General features: G+C 36.1%; 1 protein-coding gene across 8 annotated transcripts in view; it reads right to left on the bottom strand.

The window, feature by feature from the left end:
- Positions 1 to 856: 856 nt before the first annotated feature.
- Positions 857 to 27,367, bottom strand: part of ZNF451 (zinc finger protein 451) — a 79,513-nt gene continuing 53,002 nt past the window's right edge. The window contains exons 12-17 of one of the 8 annotated variants that reach the window (XR_002802039.2): positions 27,172 to 27,302; positions 26,079 to 26,265; positions 18,574 to 18,642; positions 13,222 to 13,400; positions 13,036 to 13,073; positions 857 to 2,772 (exon numbers count right to left, since the gene is read on the bottom strand). Coding sequence is in view for 5 of the 8 variants with exons in the window: in XM_070245732.1 (XP_070101833.1) it covers positions 16,631 to 16,701; positions 18,574 to 18,642; positions 26,079 to 26,265; positions 27,172 to 27,302 (458 nt within the window). In the remaining 3 variants the exon portion in view is untranslated. Of the gene's footprint in view, positions 2,773 to 13,035; positions 13,074 to 13,221; positions 13,401 to 16,618; positions 16,702 to 18,573; positions 18,643 to 24,758; positions 26,266 to 27,171; positions 27,303 to 27,367 lie in introns of all 8 variants that reach the window. The other 7 variants (XR_011430069.1, XM_070245732.1, XR_011430070.1 and 4 more) reach the window with 7 other exon arrangements.

Raw genomic sequence — 27,367 nt, 5'->3', positions numbered from 1 at the left:
ACTCGGAATCCAAAGACATTCTGTGAATGGTTTGAAAGTCTACTAAGTAATTCTGGAATCATCCTGGATTCTTTGTCTCTCATATCCTAGATCCAATCCGTAAGTAAATCCTGTCAGCTCTACCTTCAGAATATATCCAGATTCTTCTCTCCAATTCTGGGGCTGCCACTCCAGTCCCAGCCTCCAAAAGTTCTCGTCTGGATTATTGCAGTACCCTCCTATCTGGTCTTAATGCTTCTGCTCCTGCCGCTCAGGCGTGTTCTCTAACTACAGTAATCCTTCTAAATAAGGCAGATCACAGCACTTATCCTCTGAAACCTTCAAGGGCTCCTCATTGCAGAGTGAAAGCCAAGGTCCTCAGAAAGGCCTCAAGGTCTTCATCTCCTGTTACTGCCCTAGCTCATCCTGCTCCGCCGTACTAGCCTCCTTGTTTTCCCATGGATAGATCAAGCTCCCTTCTAGACCTTTTCACCCTCTGCCTGGAATTCTCTTCCCCATACATACTTGCATGGCTCACTCCCTCACCTTCTTCAGGTCTTTGCTCAAGTTCACCTGGGCACGATCCTTTCTGGCCACCATATTAAAAATAGTAAGCCCCCCATGCCTACACTATTTATTATCTTTCCCTTCCCTGTTTTTCTTTATTACACTTATCACCACCAGATATACTTGCTTATCTTCCATCACTCTATCCCAGCCCGCCTCATTCCCCAATGTGTGCTCCATAGAGGAGTGTGGGATATGTTTTGCTCACTGGCACATCTCAAGTGCTTACAATAGTCACTGGCACGTGGCAAATACTCAATAAATACTTTGTGAGTGAATGAATGAATGATGTAACAAAAAGATAAGCATCTTTATCAATGTTAGAAACATTTACTTTTATAATTTAATAATCCATATAACTTTCTGTAATATCATCCACAGAGTACATCTCCCTCTTGTGTCTAAATCAAGTTCAAATTATGAAGTAATTTAAAAATGATTTTTAATTGCTTAACAAGTAGAAATACAATCAGTGACAATGATTAAGTACACCATTAAACAACCCAATTACCTTTTCTTAAAGGTCACAGTGAAATATTCCTTTCCTATCAAATGCCAAGCTTCACTTCCTCTCTACCATACACACTACAAAAGCTTCTAACTAGAACGTCAGTGTACATCACACCCACGTGTGGCCCCTCTGGCAAAGAGGTGCTGTTTCTTCCTCTTCCCTACATCTGCTTAAGCCCTTTTCTTTCTGGAACGTCCTTTGTGGCCCTCACTGCTGAGCAAGCTCCCGCAGATAGATGTCTTTGAGGTCTGGCTCAGTGACTGCCTCCTAAAGCCTTGCTTGGCCACTTTAACATATAAATTAAAAGTACAGTGTGGTCATTTTGGAAAAATGACTGGTAAATTCTCAAGCCGTGAGTTCTACTTAAAAAAAATGCAAGCAGGTAGTATAGAACAGACATCTTAAGAAATAAAAACACAAAATGGTTTCCAATGTGAATTGAAAAGACTACGGTAATTTTTTTTTAAAAAGTAATGCTATTTCACACTAAAATATCTAGTTGCAGAGAAAGAATTTCTAGCCATGATTTTTTTTGTCAAAGAAAAAAATTTATATTTATAGAAAATTTTAAGTTTGGTAAGTAATTACCATTCAGAATTTTAGGGATGACATTTCTGGTCAAATAACATGAAGCATATACACACAAATAGTTTGACAAGCCCTTCTTAGTCTTCTAATTATGTAATATTTTTTATTATTCAAAATGAGGGCCTCGACATTTAAAAATTAAATATGTAATACTCAAAGTAGGAAAACTGACAATTTAATGAATAAAGTGAAGACAGTTCTTTCCATATGAAACAAAAATTTTAAAGGGTTAAGGAAGATTAATCCTGAGTAGACTGTCAACATTATTTTTTGAAGAATATGTTTACACAAATATATATAAAAAAAGACTAATATTATTAAAAATAAGTTTAACTCTATGCAAATATTTTGACATCATTCCCTTTACACAGTAGATAATACAAGTCACATAAAAGTCTAAGCAGGTAAAAGGAATGGAAAAGGTTTCTTTTTAATAATTTCAAAGAAATTAGGGGTCTTTTTTTATTCCCGCAATGTGCTCATCTAATTAAAGCAGGAATACACATCTGAGTGAAATCCACAAAGAACATGCTGGTAAAATTTTTAATCTGTTTCCATGATCAGTTTCCATTACTCTCTTCTAATAATCATAAGCAAAGATCTCAAAGGTATTATATATTAGTGCCACGATAAGTGGAATTTACAGAGAAACTGAGCTATGACAGCTTTATTTATATTCATTTTCACTCCTGAAAAAAACCCAGAATCATCTGTACAGTACAGATAAAGAACTAATGCTATTTGGGAAACATATAAACAATAGTCAAGAGCTTTTCTATTTTTTTTAAATTCTTTTAACCTAAATATATGAATTCTATGTTAACTGGGAAACTGTGATACTTATATTAGAATACATGATTTATATTTGCATTAACATGTATTCTATTCCTCTGTACATTTTTGCAAAATAGCACAAAAATACAAAGCAAATATCATATTTTGAACATGTAAAAGAAAAAAAGCATGTTTTCAAATACATTTGTACTAGTAGATTTCTGGCATCCTTTAGAAAACAAACTCAAGAATTCATTATTTTGAGTCTCTTCAAGGTCACTTGATGTTGTGCGGTAATATCTTTAATTACATTTCCTCAAGACTTCTTCTAATAGCTTCTTCTAATTCCACATCTGTATTAAAAAACAGAGAATTTTAATATTTAGAGCAGAAAACTAATTAACATGTGCTTTATGTAAGTCTCATCAACTACACCCATCTTTTCAAGAAGGAAAGGAAATACAAATTGGAGAAACAGGATAACTTGGCAGTTTCTCCATCATAAAATTTGAGTATTTTAAAATATGAGAAATTGGATATAATCTGAAACTGAATTATAATAGAAAGGAGCTTAATGTGCTAAGGAACTGGCAAGTTTGTTTCCATTTAGGGATGTAGAAAGTCAACAAACTTCTAGAATCACTGACAGGTAATCACTAGAGTCAACACTAAAAAGAAAAATCTATGCAGTTATTTCCAAAAACACTTGAGGTAATGCGTATAACACTTAAAACAGAAACAGGTATTCACTCATAAGTGGAAGATAAAAACAACAACAAACACACAGATACAGAGATGAGACTGGTGGTTAGCAGAGGGGAAGGGAGGATAGGACGAGGGCGAAAGGGGTAAAGGGACACGTGGACAGTGACAGACGGTAATTAGTCCTTGGGTGGTGAACGTGATACAATCTACACAGAAACTGAAATACACTGATGTACACCTGAAATTTATATAATGTTATAAACCAACGTTACCTCGGTAAAGAAAAAGAAGAAAGAAATAGGTAAAACCACAAAACAGCAAAATCTCACAGGCTATTAAAAGTTTGGTTTTAAGCTTTCTAGCATCTAAGGCAAAGAGTGAAACTCATGGCTATACAACGTCTTCTGAGAAGCATATTTTATATACACATACGCACTCATTTAACAAATACTTATTCAATGCCGACTGTACAACCAGCCACAGGAATACAATAAATAGTGAACAAGACAGACATTCTCGGGTTCACAGGTCTTTCTCCATTTTCTCCCTGAGAATGACACTAAAACCCAAGAGGGTGGAATTAGGTGTCCATTTCTTGGCCTTCACTAGCTTGTCACACCAGATTTATCTCATCCCATCCAGTCCAGTCTCTCAGAGCCTACTTGGTTCACAGGCACCAGTGATCCCTCTAAGATGCACCTGTACCTTCCTCTGAGCTGGGGCATTGGTATTATGTTGTCTGTAATTTAAAATATTACAAGTTAATATATACACCGTGTGTTACGTTAAAGCTAGATTCAAGGTCAGTGAGTTGCCCTAAGATGCATTTAAAGGGATGAGGAAATGCAAAGAAAAGCCAAGATGCTCTTAGCAAAGAAGAACAATATGACAAGACTTGTAAGAGATGTGAAAATTTATTAAAAAGTTACAGTAATTAAGAGTGTGGTACCAGAGCAAGAATAGATGAATAGACCAAAGGAAGGGCATAGACAGCTCAGAGACAGACCCATGCATATATGGAAACTTGATTTATGACAAAGGTGGCACGGCAGAATGGTGGGAAAAGATATGGTCTTTTTATTTTTCTATTTTATTTATTTATTTTTTGAGCAAGATTAGCCCTGAGCTAACATCTGTCACCAATCCTCTTTTTTTACTGAGGAAGACTGGCCCTGAGCTAACATCCACGCCCATCTTCCTCTACTTTATATGTTGGACGCCTGCCACAGCATGGCTTGACAAGTAGTGCATAGGTCCACAACCTGGGATCCAAACCAGTGAACCCTGAGCCACCGAAGCAGAATGTGCTAACTTAACTGCTGCGCCACCGGGCTGGCCCCCAAAGATGGTCTTTTAAATAAATGGTGGTGGGTCAATTGATAGGCCATGTGGAAAAAAAAAATACAATTTATATATTCCTTATGGAATACATAAAAATAAATTTCAGAAAGGCAAAATAACAAAGCGTCTAGAAAATACAAGGAAATACCTTCATGACCTTAGTGTAGGGAAAGATTTATTAAACAGGATTCAAAAAACATTACATGAAAGAACGCTAATTTAGACTTTATTAAAATTACTGTTATGCATCAAAAGATACCGTTAAATGAGTAAAAAGGCAAACATAGAGTGGGAGAAAATACCTGGAATACATGGAACTTGTACCCAGAAACAACTGAAAGATTTCCAACCCAGAAAAATCAATAAAAAGATTTAAAAAAAACTGTCAAGAAATTTGAAAAGGCACTGACAAAACATAATGTCAAAATGGTCAATAAACATTACTCATCAGAAAAATGTAAATTAAAACCACAAAGAAATACCAGTATGTACCCATCAGTAGCTAAAATTTAAAAGACTAAGTAATTTTGATGATTAGTGAAGATGTAGATCAATGGGAGCTCATAAACACTCTTGGAACAAAAGAAATTGGCACAACCACTGTGGGAAAACAATTTGGCATTACCTACTAAAGTTGATCATAAGCAATTCCACTCCTAAGTATACATTCTCAGAAATATGGGCATATGTGCACTAAGAGACATGATGAGAGTGTTCACAGTAGCATTACTTGTAATAGCCAAAAAGTACAAATCAAACGTCTACAAAAAATAGATGAATTATGGTATATACATAAAATAGAATATTATACAGGTATTAGAAATGAACAAACCAAAGCTACATGTTAACACCTGGATAAATCTGTAAAACAATGTTGAATGAAGGCATCCAGACACAAAAGAATATAGACCATGCCTGTGCTGTCCGATATGATGGACACTGACTATATGTGGCTATTTATATTTAAATTAACTAAAACTAAACAAAATTTAAGATTCAGTTCCTCAGTTAAGCCGCATTTCAAGTGCTTAATAGACACGTGACCACTAGCAACCACAGTGGTGCAGATACAGAACATTTTCATCATCACTGAACATTCTAGCAGAGAGTGATGGTCTAGACGATCCCATTTAGAAAGAGCTGAAAGTCAAGCACTAGCGAACTAGTGTTGTAAGATGGATGGTGGGCAGTGACCTTGGGAAGGAGTGCAGGGAAGTAACCGCAAGGAGAAACGACGAGGACACTTTTAAGGTACTGGTTGTTATGGGTTGAATTGTGTCCCCCAGAAAGATATGTACCTGCGAATGTGAGCTAATTTGGAAATAGGGTCTTTACAGGTGTAATCAAGTTAAGAGATCACCAGGGTGAGCCCTAATCCAGTATGACCGGCGTCCTTCTAGGAAGAAAACAGCACGTGAAGCAGACACACAGGCAGCAGATGGCCACGTGACGATGGAGGCAGAGACTGGAGTGATACATCCACAAGCCAATGAACGCCTATGACTGCCGGGAAGATCCAGAAGCCAGGAGGGAGCACGGCCCTACCGACAGCTTGAATCTGGATGTCTAACCACTAGAAGGATGAGGCAATAAATTTCTGTTATTTTGAGCCACCTAGTTGGTAGTACTTAGTACCAGAAGCCCTAGGAAATTAGTACATTGGTGATGTGCTATCTTTTTACCCTGAGGATGGTATCTGCTTTGTGATGTTTTGTAACATTTTTGTGTGCATTATACTATACACACAGAACCAAAATATTGGAGAATACCAGCTTGTAAGTTGGGGGAAGACGATCAGAGCTGAAGTGTTCTAGACACCTTTTATTATTGCATAGAGGCAGACAATATGTGGTTATAATTTAGTATTTAAGTTATACATAAAAAATGTGGTAAAATGCCAAGGTAATTATAAAAGAGTAGAAACAAAGAATATAACTTACCAAAAATTAAAAAAATAAAAAGAGGAAGCTAAAAATCAAATAGCAGAAATAAATATAAAATTATTAATATCTACAGTGAGCTTCCATGAATTAAACTTGCCACTTAAAAGTCTGCATAAAAACGAAAATCAGCTAAATGGTTCCACTTTCAATGACAGTGGAGTAGCTTACCATGGATTAACTTTCCCACAGATAACAATTATAAACTATTTCAAAGCACTGGAGAGCAACAAAAATCAGGTAGAAACAGCACAGAAGTTGATCACTGAAAGCAGCAAACTGCACAGGATTAAATTTGCAGCTTTACGGATTTCTTGCCGTAAGCATCCCTCAACCCACATGGAACAAGATGGCAGAACTTCACCCAGAAAGCCAAACTCTTTGTGGCTTGAAGAGTCAAAGACAGAGTTTAGGTCTGAGAAGCTGGAAAGTGGAGCTGGGGTCGGGTAGGGGGCAGTCCAAGGGAAAGAAGAAGACCCGAGCAGAAACAGGAAAGCAATGGACAAGGTACCCTCCAGATCCACAAATCCTCGGTTGACTTCTGAACTGTGCACACACAGGAGAGGATCCAAGATTCTCAGCGAAAAGCAACAGCTGGAAAGCTACAAGGAATTTTAGCTGCTGCCTGCTGTGGAAGAGGCAGAGTGTGGAGGGTGAGTCTAGTCAGTTAACTGCCTGCAAGGGAAAAAAACCACCAACGTTCCTCAGATGAAGATAAGAGAATCCAGAAAATCTGTAAATGCACACTCACAACATCCAGTATGCATCAAAAATCAGTTGACTCGCAAAGAAACAAGAAATGTGACCCACAGTCAAGAGGAAGAGTAGTCAATAGAAACTAACCCCCAAGATAATCAAGCTGTTAGAATTAGCAGAAAAGGGTTTTAGAAAAGTTATATTTTCAAAGACTTAAGGATGAATTTACAGGAAATGTCAACAGAGAAAGGAAAACTATAAAAAAAACAATGGAATGGAAACTGTAGAACTCAGAAATACAATATTTATTGTTTTTTTTCTTAAAGTTTGGCACCTGAGCTAACATCTGTTGCCAATCTTTTTTTTTTCCTTCTTCTCCCCAAAGCCCCCTAGCACATACTTGTATATTCCAGTTGTAGGTCCTTCTGCCTCTGCTGTGTGGGACGCCGCCTCAGCATAGCTTGATGAGCAGTGCTAGGTCCACACCCAGAATCTGAATTGGCGAAACCCCGGGTGGCTGAAGTAGAGCATGCGAACTTAACCAATTGGCCACAGGGCTGGCCCCGAAATGCAATATTTGAAACGGAAAATTCACTGGGTGAGCTTAACATTGGAGGTAGCAGAAAACAGCATCAATAAACTTGGAAGATTGAAAAAAGAAGAAACAGTAAGTAGGGCAAAAAAATTGTGAAGAAATAATAGCTGAAAATTTCTAAAATTGGGAGAAGCCTATAAACTTACAGATAAAAGGAGCTAAGAAAACTAGAAACAGGATAAATACAAAGACAATCACATCTAGGGACATTATAGAAGACTGCTAAAATCCAAGGACAAAGAGGAAATATTGAAAGCACTAAGAGGAAAAAATGACACTTTACATAAAGAGGAAGAATAATATAAATTATGGTAACTTATAACAAACAATGGAGGCCAGAAGACAATGGAATGACATCTTTAAAGTGCTGAAGGGAAAAAATATTAGTCAACTAGAATTCAAAAGCCAGAGAAAATATCCTTCAAAATTAAAGGAAAAACAAGATATTTTCATATTTAAAAAAAGCCAGAATATTCATCACTAACAAAAATGCATTATATTTTTTAATGGAAGAAAAGAAGTTCTTTAGGCTGAAGAAAAATAACACCATATGGAAACTCTTATCTACTGGAAAGAATGATGGTCACTGTAAATGGTAATTATGTAGGTAAATATAAAAGACCATATATTTCTTCTCTTTAAAATTCATGGCACTGTTTAAAGCAAAAAATAACATCTTTCTGTAGAGTTTATAACACATGTAGATGTAATACACATGACAACTATAGCATAGGGAATTGGGGGCAGGAGGTAAACTGCCCTATAGTATTGGAAAGTTTCTACATTTTAGATAAAGTGGAGTATGGTAGCACTCAGTATCATGTAAAAAGAAAAAACATATATGTTGTAATCTTTAGAGTAACCATAAAACTTAGTGCAAAGGGCTAGTAAACGTTAAATAAATATAACAGAGTATAATGTAAATATGACAATAATCCAAAAGAAAGTAAGAAAGGAGGAACTAAGAGGCAAAACAATGGACAAAGAGAAAACAAAATGGCAGACAAGAACCCAACCATGTAAGAAAGTACATTAAATGCTAATGGACTAACAATCCATCATTAAAAAGTAGAGACTGTTAGAGTAAATCAAAAAGTAAGATTGAACTTTATGGTGTCTATGAGAGATGTACTTTTAAGATAAAGACACACACAGATTGAAAGTAAAAGGATAGAAAAATATATGCCACGTAAAAATTAAGCATAAGAAAGTATGAGTGTATATGCCAACAAATTGGACTTAGAAGAAATGGATAAATTCTTACTCATAAAACCTCTGAAAACTGAGACAAGAAATAGAGAATCTGAATAGACCAATCACAAGTAAAGAGACCGAAACAGTAATCAAAAAGCTCCCAAAAATCAAAACTCCAGGACAAGACAGCTTCTCTAGAGAACTCTACCCAATGTTGAAAGAAGAGTTAGTACTTATCCTTCTCAAACTAGTCCAAAAAATTAAAGAAGATGGAATACTTCCTAACTCAGTCTACGAGGCCAACATCACCCTGATACCAAAACCAGACAAGGACAACACAAGGAAGGAAAATTACAGGCCAATATCACTGATGAACAGTGATGCAAAAATGCCCAACATAATATTGGCAACCCAAATACAGCAATACATTAAAAGGATCATACACCATGATCAAGCCGGATTTATACAAGAGACGCAGGAATGGTTCAATATCTGCACACCAATCAATGTGATACACCACATTAACAAAATGAGGAATAAAAATCACAAGATCATCTCAACGGATGGAGAGAAACCATCTGACAAGATCCAACATCTATTTATGATAAAAACTCTCAATAAAATGGGTATAGAAGGAAAGTATCTCAACATAATAAAGGCCATATATGACAAACCCACAGCCAACATCATAATGGTGGAAAATTGAAAGCCATCTGTCTGAGAATAGGAACAAGACAAGGGTGCCCACTCTATTCAACATAGTACTGCAGGTTTTGGTCAGAGCAATCACGCAAGAAAAAGACATGAAAGGAATCCAAATTGGAAAGGAACAAGTAAAACTCTCGCTGTTTGCAAACAACATGATTCTATATATAGAAAACCCTAAAGAATCTACAAGAAAACTATGAGAAATAACCAACAACTACAGCAAAGTTGCAAGGTACAAAATCAACTTAAAAAAATCAGTTGCATTTCTATACTCTAATAACAAACAAGCAGAAAGAGAAGTCAAGAATACAACCCCATTCATGACTGCAACAAAAAGAATAAAGTATCTACGAATAAATTTAACCAAAGAGGTGAAAAACCTATACACTGAAAACTATAACACATCACTGAAGACACTGAAGACATAAAGAAATGGAAAGATATTCCATTCTCGTGGATTGGAAGAATAAACAAAGTTAAAATGTCCATGTTACCTAAAGCAATGTACAGATTCAAGGCAATCCCAATCAGAATCCCAATGACATTCTTCACGGAAACAGAACAAAGAATCTAAAATTTATGTGGAACAATGAAAGACCCCAAATAGTCAAAGCAATCTTGAGAAAAAAGAACAAAGCTGGAAGTATCACAATCCCTGACTTCAAAATATACTACAAGGCTACAGTAACCAAAACAGCATGGTACTGGCACAAAAACAGACATACAGATCAATGGAACAGAACTGAAAGCCCAGAAATAAAACTACACATCTATGGACAGCTAATCTTTGACAACGGAGCCAAGAACATACAATGGAGAAAGGAAACTCTCTTCAATAAATGGTCTTGGGAACACTGGACAGCCACGTGTGAAATAATGAAAGTAGATCATTATCTTACACCATACATAAAAATCAACTCAAAATGGATTAAAGACTTTAATATAAGATCTGAAATCACAGAACTTCTGGAAGAAAATATAGGCAGTACATTCCTTGACATTGGTCTTAGCAGCATCTTTTCGAACACCATGTCTACTCAGCCAAGGGAAAGAAAAGAAAAAATAAACAAATGGGACTACATCAGACTAAAAAGCTTCTGCAAGGCAAAGGAAACCATGAACAAAAGGAAAAAAACAACCTGCCAACTGGGAGAAAATATTTGCAAATCATATATCTGACAAGGAGTTAATTTCCAAAATATGTAAAGAACTCAAACAGCTCAAGAACAAAAAACCAAACAACCCGATCAAAAACTGGTAGAGGATATGAACAGATATTTTTTCCAAAGAAGATATACAGATGGCCAACAGGCACATGAAAAGATGTTCAATGTCACTAATTATTAAGGAAATGCAAATCAAAACTACAATGAGGTATCACCTTACACCTGTCAGAACGGCTATAATTAACAAGACAAAAAGAACAAATGTTGGAGAGGATGTGGAGAAGAGGGAACCCTCATACACTGCTGGATGAAATGCAAACTGGTGAAGCCACTATGGAAAACAGTATGGCGATTTTTCAAAAAATTAAAAATAGAAAAACCATATGATCCGGCTATCCCACTATGGGGTATTTATCCAAAGCACATGAAATCAACAATACAAAGAGATTTATGCACCCCTGTGTTCACTGCAGCATCATTCATAATAGCCAAGATGTGGAAGCAACCTAAGTGCCCATCAACTGATGAATGGATAAAGAAGATGTGGTGTATATATATGCAATGGAATAACTACTCAGCCATAAAAACGAGACAAAATTGTCCCGTTTGTAGCAAGATAGATGGACACTGAGGATATTATGTTAAACAAAATAAGCCAAAGATGAACAGTGTATGATTTCACTCATACGTGGAAGATAAACAAACACATGGGTAAAGAGAAGAGATTAGTGCTTACTAGAGGGGAAGAGAGTAGGGAATGGGTGAAAGGGATAAATGGGCACATATGTATGGTGAGAGATAAAAACTAGACTACTGGTGGTGAGCACGATGCAGTCTATACAGACACTGATATATAATAATGTACACCTGAAATTACACTATGTTATAAACCAGTATGACCCCACTAAAACAATTTTTAAAAAAATCCTTGAGTGGCTATATTAATATCATATAAAAAAATTTCATGATAAAAGGTACTACCAGGAATAAAGAACATTTCATAATGATAAACAGGTCAGTTCATTAAGAAGACACATCAGACAGATATATGCAACTAAAAACAGAACTTCGAAATACCAAAGTAGAAACTAACAGATCTAAAGAGAAAAAAATAAATCCACAATCATTGATGAAGAGTTCATGGTCCCTACTGCAGTAATCAATAGGTCAATGAGATAAAAAATCAGAAAGGATAAAGAGCTGATATTATCAACCACCTTGACCTAACTGACATTTATAAAGTATTTTACCCAATAAACACAGAAAACATAGTCGTTTCAGGTCCATATGGAATGTTCACCAAGATAAACCACATGTTGGGCTACAAAGATCTCAATAAATTTCCAAAGATTTAAATTTTACAGAATATATTCTCTTACCACAACAAAGTTAACTTAAAAATTGATAAGACATTCAAATATTTGGAAATTAAACAATATACTTCTAAAGAGCCAATACGTCAAAGAGGAAAATACAAGTGAGATTAGAAAATATTTCAAACTGATTGGTAGCAAAAATACAAGATATGAAAATCTGTGGAACACAGCAAAAGTAGAGGATTGACAGACTACAGGGTGTGAGCCAAATCCAGTCCATTGGCAATTTTCAAAAATAAAGTTTTATTGGGCACATTCACACTCATTTGTTTATGTATTCTGTATGGCTGCTTTCACACTATAATAACAGAGTTGAGTAATTGTAACAGAAACCATAGGACACACAAAGCCTAAAATATTTACTACCTGGTGTTTTACAGAAAAAGCTTGCTGACCTGGGCTTAGAGGAAAATATATACTTTTACATGTTTATATTAAAAAACAAGGAAAGTTTTAAGTTAACAATCTAAGTGTCACATTAAGAAGCTATAAAACATGAGCAAATTAAACCCAAAGTAGAAGGAAGGAAATAATAAAGAGCACAAATCAATAAAATTGAAAGCAGACTAAAAAGAGAGAAATTATCAACTAAAAAAAGTTCACCTTTGAAAAGATCAAATAAATTGATAAACTTGTAATTAGACTGATCAAGACGAGAGAAAAACAGGGGCTGGCCCCAGGGTGTAGTGATTAAGTGCAGCACATTCCGCTTTGGCAGCCCAGGTTTGCAGGTGCGAATCCCAGGCATGGACCTATGGACCCACACCACTCGTCAACCACACTGTGGTGGCAACCTACATCTAAAGTAGAGGAAGACTGGCACAGACGTTAGCTCAGGGCTAATAATCCTCAGCAAAGAAATTTAAAAAAAAGAAGAGAGGAAAATAAAAATTACCAATATCAGGAACAAATGAGGAGATATCACCACAGATCCTACAGAAATATAAAAATATATAAAAACAGAATATTATTATGAACAACTTTACACTGGTACATGATAATCTAGGTAAAATGAGCAAATGTCTTTAAAAGCACAATTCTCCAAAACTGACACAAAAAGAAACAAAACCCAAATACTTACATATATTAAAGAAAATGAATTTATTATCAAAAGACTTCCCAGAAAAAAAACTCAGGGCCCAGAGAGTTTTACCAGTGAATTCTCCGAAACATTTAAAGAAGAAATAAAATCAGTCTTGGAGTGAATTCAACAAAATGGAGGAGTAGGCAGCTCTAAACACCTGTCCTTCCATAGAAACACTGAAACACAAGCAGAAACCAGAAGAAACAATTTTATCAAAAGTCTGGAAAACAGTCACAGGTTCACAGCAACCAAGCAAACACTGAATCAAGAAAACACAAAAACAGTAGGAAAGCCTTGTGCTATTTTTACTTGCCCTTTCCCCATCACTCCCTGATTCAGCAGCAGTCTTGAAGGCAGCAGCCCATATTCCTAGTGTGGGACCTTGGTCCAGATGGAGCAGAGCAGAACCTACAAACTTGTGTTTGTCTGTTCTAATCTGTCTCCACTTCAGGGGCCTGGGTTCAGTTCGGGGGTGCGGAACCACACCACTCATCTGTCAGTGGCTATGCTGTGGGAGCAGTTCACATACAAAAAAAAAAAAGAAGGATGATTGGCATCAGATGTTAGCTCAGGGTGAATCTTCCTCAGCACAAAGGAAAAAAAGGCATCTATATGTACTAGAGAATTTAGAAAGCCAGGCACATGTCCAGGACAGGAGGCATGCTCAGAAACTACATGAGAAGTCTCTAAGCTTTTGCTACTGGCTGATCTGTAGGCTCACTGCTAGCCTAGCTAAATGTTGAGGGTCCCAGCATGCAGCCAATCTGCAAAGACTGGGAAAGGTTGCTTTTTTTAGCTCATGGTATTTAAGGAAATCTCTGTCAAAACACTAGCTGAACACAAGCTAAAGGAAGAGATCTCAATGACTATACATGACAAGGATGCAAAAATAGTCTGGAAAAGTAACTAAACAAATGGACAACTGAAACCTTCAACAATCAAGAACAGCAAACTCTGGGGAAGAGAGAGAATCGGATTTCCAGAGGTGCTACATTAAAATATTTGCATATCTAGTTTTCAACAAAAACACAAAGAATACACAAAAACATGAAAGTATAGCCCATTGAAAGGGAGAAAAATTAAGTTAAATAGTCCTTGAGGAAGCCTAGATGTTGTTGGACTTACTAGACAAAGGCTTTAAACTGTCTTAAATATGTTCTAAGAGCAAAAGTAAACCATGAATAACTAACTAAAGGAAACCAGGAAAACAATATATGAACAAAATAAGAAATATCAATAAAGAGAGAGAAATTATGAAAGGCCACCGAATAGAAATTCCAGAGATGAAAAGTGCAACTAAAATGAAAAATTCATTACAGGAGTTTAACAAATTTAACCAGACAGAAGAATCAACAAACAAAGACAGCACAATTTATCCAGTTTGAAGAACAAAAAATGAAGAAAAGCAAGCAGAGCCTAAGGGACCTGTGGGGTACCATCCAATGGACTAAGATACATATTACAGGAGTCTCAGAAGGAGAAGGGGCAGAAAAAATATTTGAAGAAATAACAGCCAAAAAATGTCCCAAGTTTGATGAAAGACATGAATCTATACATCCAAGAAGCTCAACAAATGCCAAGCAAGAGAACCTCAAAGAGATCTACACTGAGACACATCATAGTCAAACTGTCAAAAGCCAAAACAACAAAAGCAGCAAGAGAGAAGCAACTCATCACATCTAAGGGATTCTCAATAAGATTAATAGCTTATTTCTCATCAAAAACCACGGATATCAGAAGGCAGTAGGATGACACATTAAAAGTGCTGAAAGAAAAAAAATACTGTTAACCAAGAATTCTATTCTTCAAAAATGGAGGAGAAATTAAGATATACTCAGATAAACAAAAGCTAAGGGAGACTGTTACTAGTAACCTGACCTACAAGAAATGCTCAAGGGAAATCCTTCAGCTTGAAATGAAAGGACATTAGACAGTAACTTGAAGCTCTATGAAGAAATAAAGAACATTTATGGGAAGTTATGTCTCTGTTTTCCTTTTATATGGCTAAGTCTATGTCTCTGTTACTCTCCCTTCTCTCTGCCTTAATTTCATTCTCTTGGAGGAGAGGTAATTATGACAGAATAAGAAAGAACCCAGTACTAGGAGTTAGAAGACCTACATACAAATCATGCCCCAATCATTTTGAGGCTGTGAATCTGAAGGCACATAACTTAACGTTTAGAAAACTAAGTTTTTATGTAAAATGAGAGAATATTCTGACTCTCACAAGTTGTTATGATTGAGTAGTTTTTAAAGTATTAGATTTTTCATAAACATTAACTAAATTAAAAAACAAATATACTAGGCTCTGTTATCCTTTTTTTTTAAACTGGACATGATATGGAGTTTTACTGTTTACATTATTACATTTTAATATTAATTACATTTTAATACAATTATATGTAATATAATATTACATTTTAATATTAATAATTATATTGATGACTGCTATTAATTGAAGGAACTCTAAGGCACACTCTTGACATTTATGGAAAGATGGTTTTGCAAGGGTAACCATCCACATAATGCTGTCCTCTTTTCTCTTCCAGTGATTTGAGTCAGAATACCTCTCTTAAGAAGGCATACCTCCAGAGCAGATCTCAGATGTGGGTAACAGTGAATAATGAGGATGATGATGATGAAAATCACAATAACAGCAGCAGCAACCAACACATGTACCGCCTCTGATGTGCCAGGTTATTCTAGCAAGACAGGTACACTAGTATTCCCCTTTATGGTTGTTTTCCCCATTTTTAAAATGAGAAAACTGACATACAGTGAAGTGACGTGCCCAACATTACGTAACCTATAAGCAGCAGAGCTGAGTTTTAACCCAGGCAGTCCAAATCCAAAGTCAGCACTCTTTACCACCAAGCTATGTGGGCTCTATTTCCCCTGTCTAGTACACAAAATAATGTGCATAGGATCTTTATAACTGGCCTGGATAATCAGAGACTGATACTGGTCTATAGAGAACAAAGAATGAGACAAATGACAGTGGAGGGAAGGGGGACAATCAGGGAAATTGCCTCCCCAAGGCAAAAGGCCACAAGCAAATTTATCCCGCCTTTTACTACCGTTTGTCAGGCATTCACAGTGTTGTGTTGGGAAGGGAAGGAATGAGAAGAGAGTTCAGAAGTTAAACTTTTTTGAGTTTTGCCATCAGGTCTGGACTAGACAATCACTTGGCTTCCATGGTGCAGAGTCAAGAAAATCATCGAACATTCTCCCAGCCAAATGGCCTCTGTCTTAATTTCCTTTTTCTAGTTATAGGGAGTGGGTCCTAGCAGCTCTAACATGTTTTAAGTTTGTTATAAGTTTATTAATTCAACAAACAATCATTACGGCCAAACACTATGCTGTTGAAATAAAGACAAATAAAACATGACCCTACCCCTCAAGGAGCTCACAGTCTAGTGGGGATGAGAGATGCCGACAGAAACTTTTTAAATCCACTTGGTATGGTACAGAGAGGATCTAGAGGAGGCAGTAGTTAGGGGAAAAAAGGAGTGGGGGAAAGGAAGAGTATTAGAAGAAAGTGCAGAAGAGACCATATTTCTTAACTCACATGGAACCCTGTGTGCTTCTCACATTTATTATATATAAACCATCAGGAAATAAAAAAAAAAAAACTGCACACACAACACCTCTCTGATTTTTCTTAGAATTGGAGCATTATGTCCCTACCTTATATGACAACTAGTTACAAGTTTTAAAGTATCTTTTCTTGAATTCTTTAACATTAATCCTTTTTTTCCAAACTAAAGAGTCACAAAAATATAACAACTCTCTAAATCTCCAAACCATAAAATGTATTACATAGATAATAAAATGATAGAATTTCTGGTACATATTCATTTATACACATCTCAGATTTCCTGGGTTAGCTAGGAGCCCACAAAACTGTGAAGGCTTCCCAAGTGTGGTTATTTAAAAGTTCTAATTTTGTCTGGCATTTTCCACGGGATTAGTCATGGGTGGCAAATAAAGGCTGCAAAAGTCTGGACTACTTAGACACTCAATGGTGTTTATCTTTTAATGGCTTGATAAACAACCTAGCTGGCAGTTTTGTTTAAAACTTACAAATGTTCTTTCATTTGTTTAACTCATCATTATGTGGCTGCTAAGTACTGAGCTAGACCTTGCAAGATCATGTTGGAAAAATAAGTTGGTCAAAAAGCTGACTTCCAATTAGGCTGTAGATTTACTGCCAACTTTGTTTAACCAGTGAATTTTGGCTATAAGAGAGAAAGATTATAGTTTTCTACTTCATTGAGTGGATAAATCAATTCCACTGCTAGACTCAAATTCCCAAACTCCTAATAGCACAAAGCTCTAGTATGCTCTCAGTCAAGCTAATTGCATTATATGAGAAGTCAAGCAAAAACACAGAAAACAAATCAGCTTGGCCACTGTTTGTGCTTCTTTAGTCACATTTCCCTACTTTCTAGTCACCACATTCTCACTCTCAAATCTTCAGCAACAAATACTAATTGGAATGCATATTAAGATGCCTACTGTTGTCCTTTACTGTCAAAGATGCCAATAAAATAGTTTCAACTTCAGTGAAGCTTAAAGTATTTTCTAAAATCTGTTGTTTCATTTTTTCCCATGGTTAATAAAAAGCAGTCTGTTATGGAAAAACCAAAGTAAAAAATGAGCATACAGCACAACCAAATAGTAGTATATAGCCATCAAATGATCCGATGTGAAATAAATAAAAAGTCCTCTTCACCCTACGGAAGGAAATAACTTTTCCTTCAAGAAGAGGGGAAAAAAATTTTAATTTATAGAAACAGTCCATTAATATTTAGATATAAGTGCTTGTTTTCATGGTTCCACTGTATAACTTCTAATATTCTTAATTTAATACTACTTAAAAGAAATAAAAATTAGGGAACCAAAATCTTCCCCAAGCCCAGGGGTTAGCAAACTTTTCCTGAAAAGGGTCAGAAAATAATTATTTTAGCCTTTTGGGGGGAAGGGGGTCTATACGATTTATGTCACAAATACTCAACCTTGCTTTTGTAGTGTGAAAGCAGCAGCAAAGACAATTCTTAAATAAAAAATGTGGCTGTTTCAATAAAACTTTATTTACAAAACCAAGTGGTGGTCTGGATTTGGTCCAAAGGCTATAATTGGCTGATTCCTGTTCTAGCATCCTAAACTAGTATTGCCCCTAAATCATCTTACAAGACAAAATGCACATTATCCTTTAAACAGGGAGATAACTTTTTTTAAACTCAGGGATAGGTGGGAGCAGGGGGGATGAAGGGGTGAGAGAGGGAGAAATTTAAAAAACATACAGATACAGTCAAGTAAGGGAAAGGATTAACTCCATTAGGTTACCTTCTGTGGATCTGAATTCTTCTCCTACTGAAGTACTTTTATTACCCAGGTTATCATCACTGTCACATTCTGTAAGGCAGAATCAATAAATGCAAATGTATTTCTAAAAAAGTTACTGTGCCATAATTTATGTATTTGCAAACAATATTATTTTCAATGACTTCTCCCATATCCAAGCTTACTAATTACAATTAATTAGTATTACAACACTTTTCCTACAGCTTTTTTTCAAATGCTTACCAAATGATATTAGTTAAATCAAAAAAAAAAACATTAATGAAATAGGCAATTCAATTTTAGTTTTCTATTCAAAAAAATTATCTGAAAAAGTTCTTTTAACATAACTGTTGGGGAAATATAAAATTCTAGTATTTAAAAAAACTAGAAATTAAAAAATGCTAGTGTGTTTATTTGGACCTAGCAAATAAACTCCCAAGTTTCATTTGCATGAAATCATCTTAAAATTTTTAACACTGGTGACAGATAAAATTCTCCTGTATTTTGAAACTTATATGCATTCACCTCTACAGAGACCATAGGTTTAAATTAACGTTGCCTCTGGAATGGCATAAACTCACTTACCTGACATCTCACATGCTTTTGTAATGAGACCTATGGCTTTATAAAAATGGCATAACTTAGTAGGTACTGTAAAATTCACTTTAAATTTGAACGATGGTACTATCAGTGACCTAATATTTGGCTTATCACTTTAAACATATTTAAATATATATAGATATATCTCATAGTGATTGAATCACGGTTTAAATAACTGAATATAAGTCACACGGATTATCTGCTTTTGTGAAAATATGTAAAAACTTGAAATATATTTAAAAATTCAAGATTTATAATTGTTTATAAATAAAAATCACTATATTTCCTTTATATTTCTTTGCTGCAAAAATTTGTTATTACAAGTCATCTTTTACCATTCCAGCAAATATACTATTGCTCTTTCTACAATCTGTATATATGTCTACTGCTTCAAATATTTCAAGCAGCATCTCAGGGAAATAAAACATTACATTTACAATTTGAAGAACAATAAATTAAGACTTAGAACATTAGGAACAAAGAGAAAATACCCAAGGTTTCTGTTACTACAATTCAAAGTCAAGGCTAGTCAAAAGCAAGTCTTCACTGGCCTCAACGATTTAGCACTGCACACAAGGCTTAAAGCAAACTGTAGCTTTGATCACAAGGATCAGCTTGACACTAGGTTGCAAAAATTAAAAAGTTTCCTTTGCCTCATTCAGCCCCACCTGTAGAACACAGAAAATCATGAGTATTCTTTCCTGTTTTTATTACCTTGCACAGAATTAATTGCATCAGATAGATTTTTAGGATAGTGCCCAAAGTAACCAACTACAGTCTCATTAACAGGCTGAGGAAACAAGAGGTAGATAGACTTTTAGAATTAAGTTGAACAATTATTTTATACAACACCTACTTGATAGAGCACGATGCTGCTTCAATCATCTATACTTTCTCAGCATGGGTGAACTTTTACGTTCAATTTTTAAGACAGCTTTAAAAGTCCATGTGATTGGTATGACTCTATAGATACCAACCACACTTAATGCCTCCATCCCATTCAGTCTGGACAGAAGATACAAACCAAACAGATACAAGACAGTCCAAGGGAGTGTTTGAGAGTCAACAAAAACTATCTTGAAGCACAGCAAAATCTGTCTTCAATTTGAATTCACTAATTCATAACAGCCTATGCTCAAGCTCATCCTTGCATTACCTAAGGAAAATATTCTAGGTAAGTTAATACTTCACGTAAAACTGCAAGGAAGATGTTTACCTACTTAAGAACTATAAACAAATGAATATACAAAACTGTTTTTAAAAAGAAAAACTTACACAAATCAAGTCAATGTTCTTCAACTAAGCTACATGACATGGGCAAGGTCTCTTATATAAACATCTCTAAGAGCCCATAAAACTTTTTATATAAGCAATGGTCATCACCAATGCAACAGTGGAAAATGGTAACTCAGAAATTCAGTCATCAAGAAGTATGGCTGGGGTAGGCGCAATAATCTAATAATTTGGGAAGTAAGAATAAACAAAAAAAAACCCTCAAAATGTATGGTCAATGTAGTAAAAACAAGTAGTGTAGCTATTTTATCCGAAGGAGGGTGTTCTACAAGCAGGGGTGAATGAAAAGTGGTGCTGGCGTGGTCCCTTGACTCAGCATGTGCTCATCACATTGGCATTACATCTTTACAGTCTCAGGAAAGAAAACAGGGCTTCTTTATTTAATGATGAGACAAAACATCCTAGGGAACTTACACACTAATCACTTTCCCTGGCTATGTTTGACACATAATCAGCTTATTTTTTTAAGTATCAAAACCCACGATCAAATCTTTTTATCTTCTGCCAAAAAAAATAAAAATGCATCTTCCTAAATGTTATTTCATAAAAACCTTGCATATTTGGTATCTTAACACACACTCCGCAACGTCCTTAGAATGCAGCAGAACATCTCTATCTTCGTTCTTCAAGGATATGGTTAGAGCCAGTAATTCACACTGTATTCTCTACATCACAAAAGCAGGTATTTGCATCAGTGAAAGCCTCAGCCTTAGCAGGTGACACCGAGAAAGAGAAAAGCATTTGCTTATGGCCACAAGTAGCTTATTTTAACCTTTCTGGACCTTTGCTCCCCATTGATAAAATGGGGTAACTTAACATATCCTACCTCACAGTGTTGCAAAGAGGATTAAACAACATGTGGAAGAAGTTCTTCCAACATGTTTAAACATCTTCAAACACCACCAATATAAAAAGCAGCCAGCATGGTGGCTGGCACACAGTAGACTCCCAATAAAGTTACTTTCCTTTTTCTTCTTTAAAACAACATTTAAGTGACAAGTTATATCTGCATCTTTAAAACATGAGGCTTGAGTTAGAATGAATATCTATTTCTGAATAAAATGTTACAAGGTCCAAAGGAAGAGAAAGTCTACCTAGCTCCTCTGATTAGGATTACTAGAAAAGATCTATGTATCTTAGAAAGTTTTTAAAAAGCGAAGACGGGTACAATATAAAATAGAACTGATGAAGGATAAGGGGACCAAGGTATCAATTAAGGACAGATTAATAGCTAACTTTAAATCTCTACAAAGATTTATAGATACACCATAGCTGTAATCAAAATGTTGGTGCTGGAACCCTGATGCTTAGGAGAGATCTTATAGGACAAAAACTATGACACATTCAAATATCAGACTTAGTCTAAAGGCTCACCTTGCTACAAAGAGTAACTGATTTACCCTAACTAACCAAGTCAGAGATCTAAAAAAGCGTCAGTAGCAAAAAGTATCACCTGTCCCCTCCCTACCAAGCAAAAAAGTAATACCTTATGACCAAATGACTGAACATTCATGGAGGGAACTGGCAACTCTGAACATCTCTATTTTTACCGAGATAAGTACCTCCTGAGAAAACTTTCAATTAACTAAAAAATTGGCAAAGACTAAATATTTAAGATACTATATGTTCACTGATTCTCATGACACTATTAACAGATTCTTCCTGTTTATACAGGAAGTTCCAGTCTAATAAAATCACTTTCTGGTCCTAATAATAGAAAATTTCTGAAAAGTTAGAAAGAAACAAGAGATTCAAACTGATATCATTTGTCTATGCTATAGTGGAGATATTAAAAACTTGAAAAATCACCAGACTACTTGTAAAATAATGATAAATACGAGAGAATGTTTCACCGTATATGACTTACAGTATGAACTTTTGTCACATCCTAAAAATGAGAGTGTTGTGGGTGGGTTGGTTGGTAACTAGGACCCTTGGGACCACAAATCTCCTGAAATTGTATGTGACACTATATACACATGTTCATTTTTGGGGAAAGAGGTATAGAAATCTTTTGACAGAGTCTCAGAAAGATCCACTGACTCCCAGCCCAAAACCAGATTGCCTTCAAAGCTATCTGGTTGTCACCTCTGAAGATAGGAACACTGTGCTAAGTAGATGAAAGGAGTTATCCTGCATTCTTGTAGTTACCAAAATTACCCTAAAGGCTCAATAGGAATTAGAGTATTTGTTGACACTGAGAGAAATACATATTAAATATCATTTCTTAACAAAAACTATCTACTATTCACAAAGCCATTCGTTAGGAAAGGTGATGGAATAAAGTTATCCAGGAAAGGAACTGTTCTTTGATTTCCTCTTTACACAATTCACTACTGGACAACTTGATGCCTGTAAGTCCTCCAGGAAGAAAAACACTTTTGTCTTAAACCAAACTGAATCTGAACACACTGTGATTCAGTGCAACTTCTGTTTAATTTTTGAGTTACAAGAGCATCTTTAAATCTAGATCTAAAGGCAATATCTTGATTTAAGGACTTTACACTTCTTTGGCCACTTAATTTTAGTAATTTTCATTACTTGTCAAATGTAGTGGTTACAGCACACGACAAAGTGTTCAACACCACTAATCATTAGGGAAATAGATATCAAAACCACAATGAGATACCACTTCATATCCATTAGGATGGTTACCATCAAAAACAAACAAACAGGGGGCTGGCCCGGTGGCACAGCTGTTAAGTTCGCTCACTCCACTTTGGCGACTCAGGGTTCACAGGCTCGGATCCCAGGCATGGACCTACACACTGCTCATGAAGCCATGTCGTAGCAGTGTCCCACAAACAAAATAGAGGAAGACTGCCACAGATATTAGCTCAGGGATAATCTTCCTCAAGCAAAAAAAGGAAGATTGGCAATGGATCTTAGCTCACGGCCAATCTTCCTCACCAAAACAAACAAGCCAACCAACCCCAGGAAATAACAGGTGTTGACAAGGATGCATAGAAATTGGAACCCTTGTGTAATGCTGGTGGGAACATTAGACTCTGCTGAAAACAGTATGGAGGGTTCTCAAAAAATTAAAAATAAAATTATCGTATGATCCAGCAATTCCACTCTGGGTATATACTCAAAAGAACTCAAAGCAGCGTCTCAAAGAGATATTTGTACACCCGTGCTCATAGCATCATTATTCACAATAGCTAAAACATGGATGCAATCCAAATGTCCATCAATGGATAAGCAAAATAGGGTTTATACATACAATGGAATATTAATTCACCCTTAAAAAGAAAGGAAATTCTGAAATATGCTATAACATGGAAGAAACGTGAGGACATTAAGCTAACTGAAATAAGCCAGTCACAAAAAGACAAATGCTGTATGATTTCACTTATATGAAATACTTAGTCAAAATCAGAGACAGAAAGTAAAATGGCAGTTGCCTGGGACTGTGGGAAGGGGAATGAGGAGTTAGTGCTTAATGGGTACAGAGTTTCAGTTTTGCAAGATAAAAAGAGCTCTGGGGATGGATGGTGGTGAGGGCTGCACAACAACATAGATGTAGTTAATACCACTGAAACGTACACTTTAGAATGGTTAAGATGGTAAATCTTATGTATATTTTACCACAATAAAAAAAATTGGAGGGGCCAGCCCAGTGGCACAGTGCTTAAGTTCACACGTTCCACTTTGGTGGCCTGGGGTTCACCGGCTTGAATGCTGGGTGTGAACCTATGCACTGCTTGTCAAGCCATGCTGCAGCAGGCATCCCACATATAAAGTAGAGGAAGATGGGCATGGATATTAGCTCAGGGCCAGTCTTCCTCAGCAAAAAAGAGGAGGGTTGGCAGCAGATGTTAGCTCAGAGCTCATCTTCCTCAAAAAAAAAAAAAAAAAAATTGGACAGAAAAACTAAAAAAAAATCTAGTGGGTAGGAATCATATTTTATTTTTATAGTAGTAATAATAAAAATAGATGCTATTTATTGAGCACCTAAAGTGCTTAGCATACTGTGCTAGACACTTTACACATAACATTAATACTTACAACCTCATAGATATAAAAAAATGAGGCTCAGAAAAAGTTGAGTAACTTGCCTGAAGTCACACAAAGCAGCAAAGTTAGCATTCGAACCAAAGCTCACGTCATTCTCTATGCACTGCACTCTCTCTGCATGTCACAAAAATTCAGAATAAAGTACACATGTGCCCTCTAAGAGCAGTAAGTTCAAAAGAGTACTGATTATGAATGAATGATAAAAAATGCCTAGAGCATAAGAGACCTTCAGAAGGGAACAATCAGTACACAACAATAACCTACATATAGCTTACCTCCAATCCTAATATACTCATGCAGATCTACTAATATGCTGCTCTCATTCCAAATGAAGTTGAAAGAAAGGCAAATGCCTACCAGGTTTCACATTCTACGTTACAACAGAAATGCTCCCCAAAGCAGCAGCACAGGAGGAAAAGGGGGTTGGCCTAGGGTGGCAAAGGTGAAAACTTAAGTATTAAGTAGATACTGTTAAAGATTGGGGAAGGGACAGTAAAAGCACAGAAAAAAAGATCAAAAGAAAAAAAAAAGGAGTCAAAGATAGAAAAAGTAGACGAAAACAAAAATTACAACATAAATAGGAAGACAAAATTCAGTACTAAGCCATGACATAAATAAGAAAAACAGAGTTGAGTCTCCCTTAAAGAGCACAGTTGGGCCAGCACATCAATGATTCCTAACTTCGCAGAAGTGAACTGATCCACTGTAATGTGTGATTAGAGCCAAGTTCTTCAGAATGGGTTTTCCATCAAAGTGTGGCTCTAAATATGTTCAAAGAAAAAAATTAGCTAGAAGGAGAGCAGAGTTGGAAAATTTAAAGGTATACAATAAAAATGCCCAAAAGCAGACAGTTCTTCATTGAGGTCATTCATCAATAGCTTCAAATCTTATTCATGGCTGCCAATTATCAAGATATTTAAAAACTATTCTTTTATTCTCTTCTTTTACCCACATTTATTTCAGAAATTATGAAAAAAACACCTATCTGAATCCCTAAAATTACATCCTTTCTTAAATACTGGTTAGTGAAACTGGATATCAGCACACCCTCTCAATGAACCATCTCACAGCGGTAGAGAAGAGAGTGTAAGCCGCAGGAATGGGACAGGAGGTACCTATCCTTTCCAAGGAAGTCAGGATCTCTCAGGGCTTCATTTTCTCACTGTCAACCTCTTAAATGGTCTTTTTTAAGTAAGCCATATTATTGCTTACTGCTTTCTGGTTTCACCTATAAGTACTCTGCTTTCTGAAAAGCTGAAAATAAATTCGGAATTTCAGCAACAAAGTGAAGATCTGGATTCTGAGCTTTGCAAAACTGTACTAAAATATTTCAAAGCATGAAGATATATTTTATACACATGAATATAGATTTTATCTATTAGATCAAAAAAGGCTCCAGAAAATTATGAATTCATCCTCCTAGAGCACTAAAGAATGAGAGTGAGATGAGGGAAAAATAAAGGCGAGAGAAGTATGAGAGCATGACGGTTTAGTGAGCAGGCAGCAGTTCACTAGTGGACAGCAGTTTATTGGTTTCTCTCAGCAGTGACGTCTCCTCCTCTTGGGCGGTTTGCACTGTGGCTGCAGCTGCGTACCTTTGGTCGTATCAGATATGCTATTTAACAAGGCACACATCATATCTCCCTCTAAGTGGTGAGGGTTTAGTATATGTGCTGGCCTCTGAGTCTTCTTAAATTGATTCTCTAGCTCCAGAAATCCTTGATCTCCTGAGAGGATGGTGAAAGGAATTTGCTTGGGTAGTTGTTCATCTAGACGGCCAGCCTAAGTTGGAACAAATGGCATGTGTTGACAAAAATTAGCATTTGAGTTTCAAATCAGGTTACATCTATTTCAGAATGAACACATCATAGAAAGGTATATTTAGCTTATTCCCTAGCTCCCACTAAAGTATAATATAAAGATCTTCATAAATGAAATATACCACATTTAACCAAATATAAAATGCCAACACGTATAAGATAGCTATTTCATGTACCACTAAGAAAGAAAGCCAAAAGGAGTCAAACAGGAGGCCCCCACACAAAGCTGGAACGCTGAAAGGGCTACACACTCAATCTCAGGGTAAGTCAGAAATCGATCTGTCATAGAGAAAAGGTCAGCAAGGATATTTGCATAACGCAATCTAGCACTGGAAAGACAGAAAAAGAAATGCCTTGTAGTTCAAAACAAGCAGCAGTCAACAGGTTTGCAGAATTGCCATTTGCAAAATTCGTGTTATCAGTGTGATACATAAACACTTAAGCAGAGAATTTAATTTAAACTGGGTCTCAGTTTGGTAGTTTCTCTAGGTGACTGGCAGAGACAAAAGCAAATGCAAATCTCATCTAGACCAACAGTGATTATGAGAGTGACTCCCAATTTGAGAGATGTTAAAATGTGGGAGTGTCGGAGCACAGATCAAGTAGTGCCATATCTTGCTCATTTATTCCACAAATAGTTGAAGGTCGACTATGCGTAGCCGAGAGTCTGCTAGAACTTGGGGATAGAGCCGTACATAAGTATCTACGGACTCCCGTCCTCATCAGCCATAAGTGGAACCTGATGCAGAAGATTTTATACAGAAATACAGCAGTGAAGAATGAGCTACAGTCATTATGATTCAAGTGGGGGAAAAAATCCAGACGGGTCCTAGATTTGCATTAGATTTTGAATAAAACAATGACTCACATGCATACATATGGCAAAATCAGCAGCGTCTTTTCTTTTACTACAGCGAGGATGAAGGAAGAAGCACCCAATTCTATTCAGGTAATTATAGATCTTACAGTTGAGTGGAGGCTTCCAATTGGTGTTTCCTCCTATTGTTTTTAGAAAAGGCATAAGTGATAGTCAAACAATAGGGAAAAGAAATAACTGAAAAGTC

Source organism: Equus caballus, chromosome 20 (genome assembly GCF_041296265.1).
Source record: "Equus caballus isolate H_3958 breed thoroughbred chromosome 20, TB-T2T, whole genome shotgun sequence".
NCBI classification, from domain to species: Eukaryota; Metazoa; Chordata; class Mammalia; order Perissodactyla; family Equidae; genus Equus; species Equus caballus.
The sequence above is the reverse complement of the archived record's forward strand: the minus strand, read 5'-3'. Positions and strand labels throughout refer to the sequence as shown.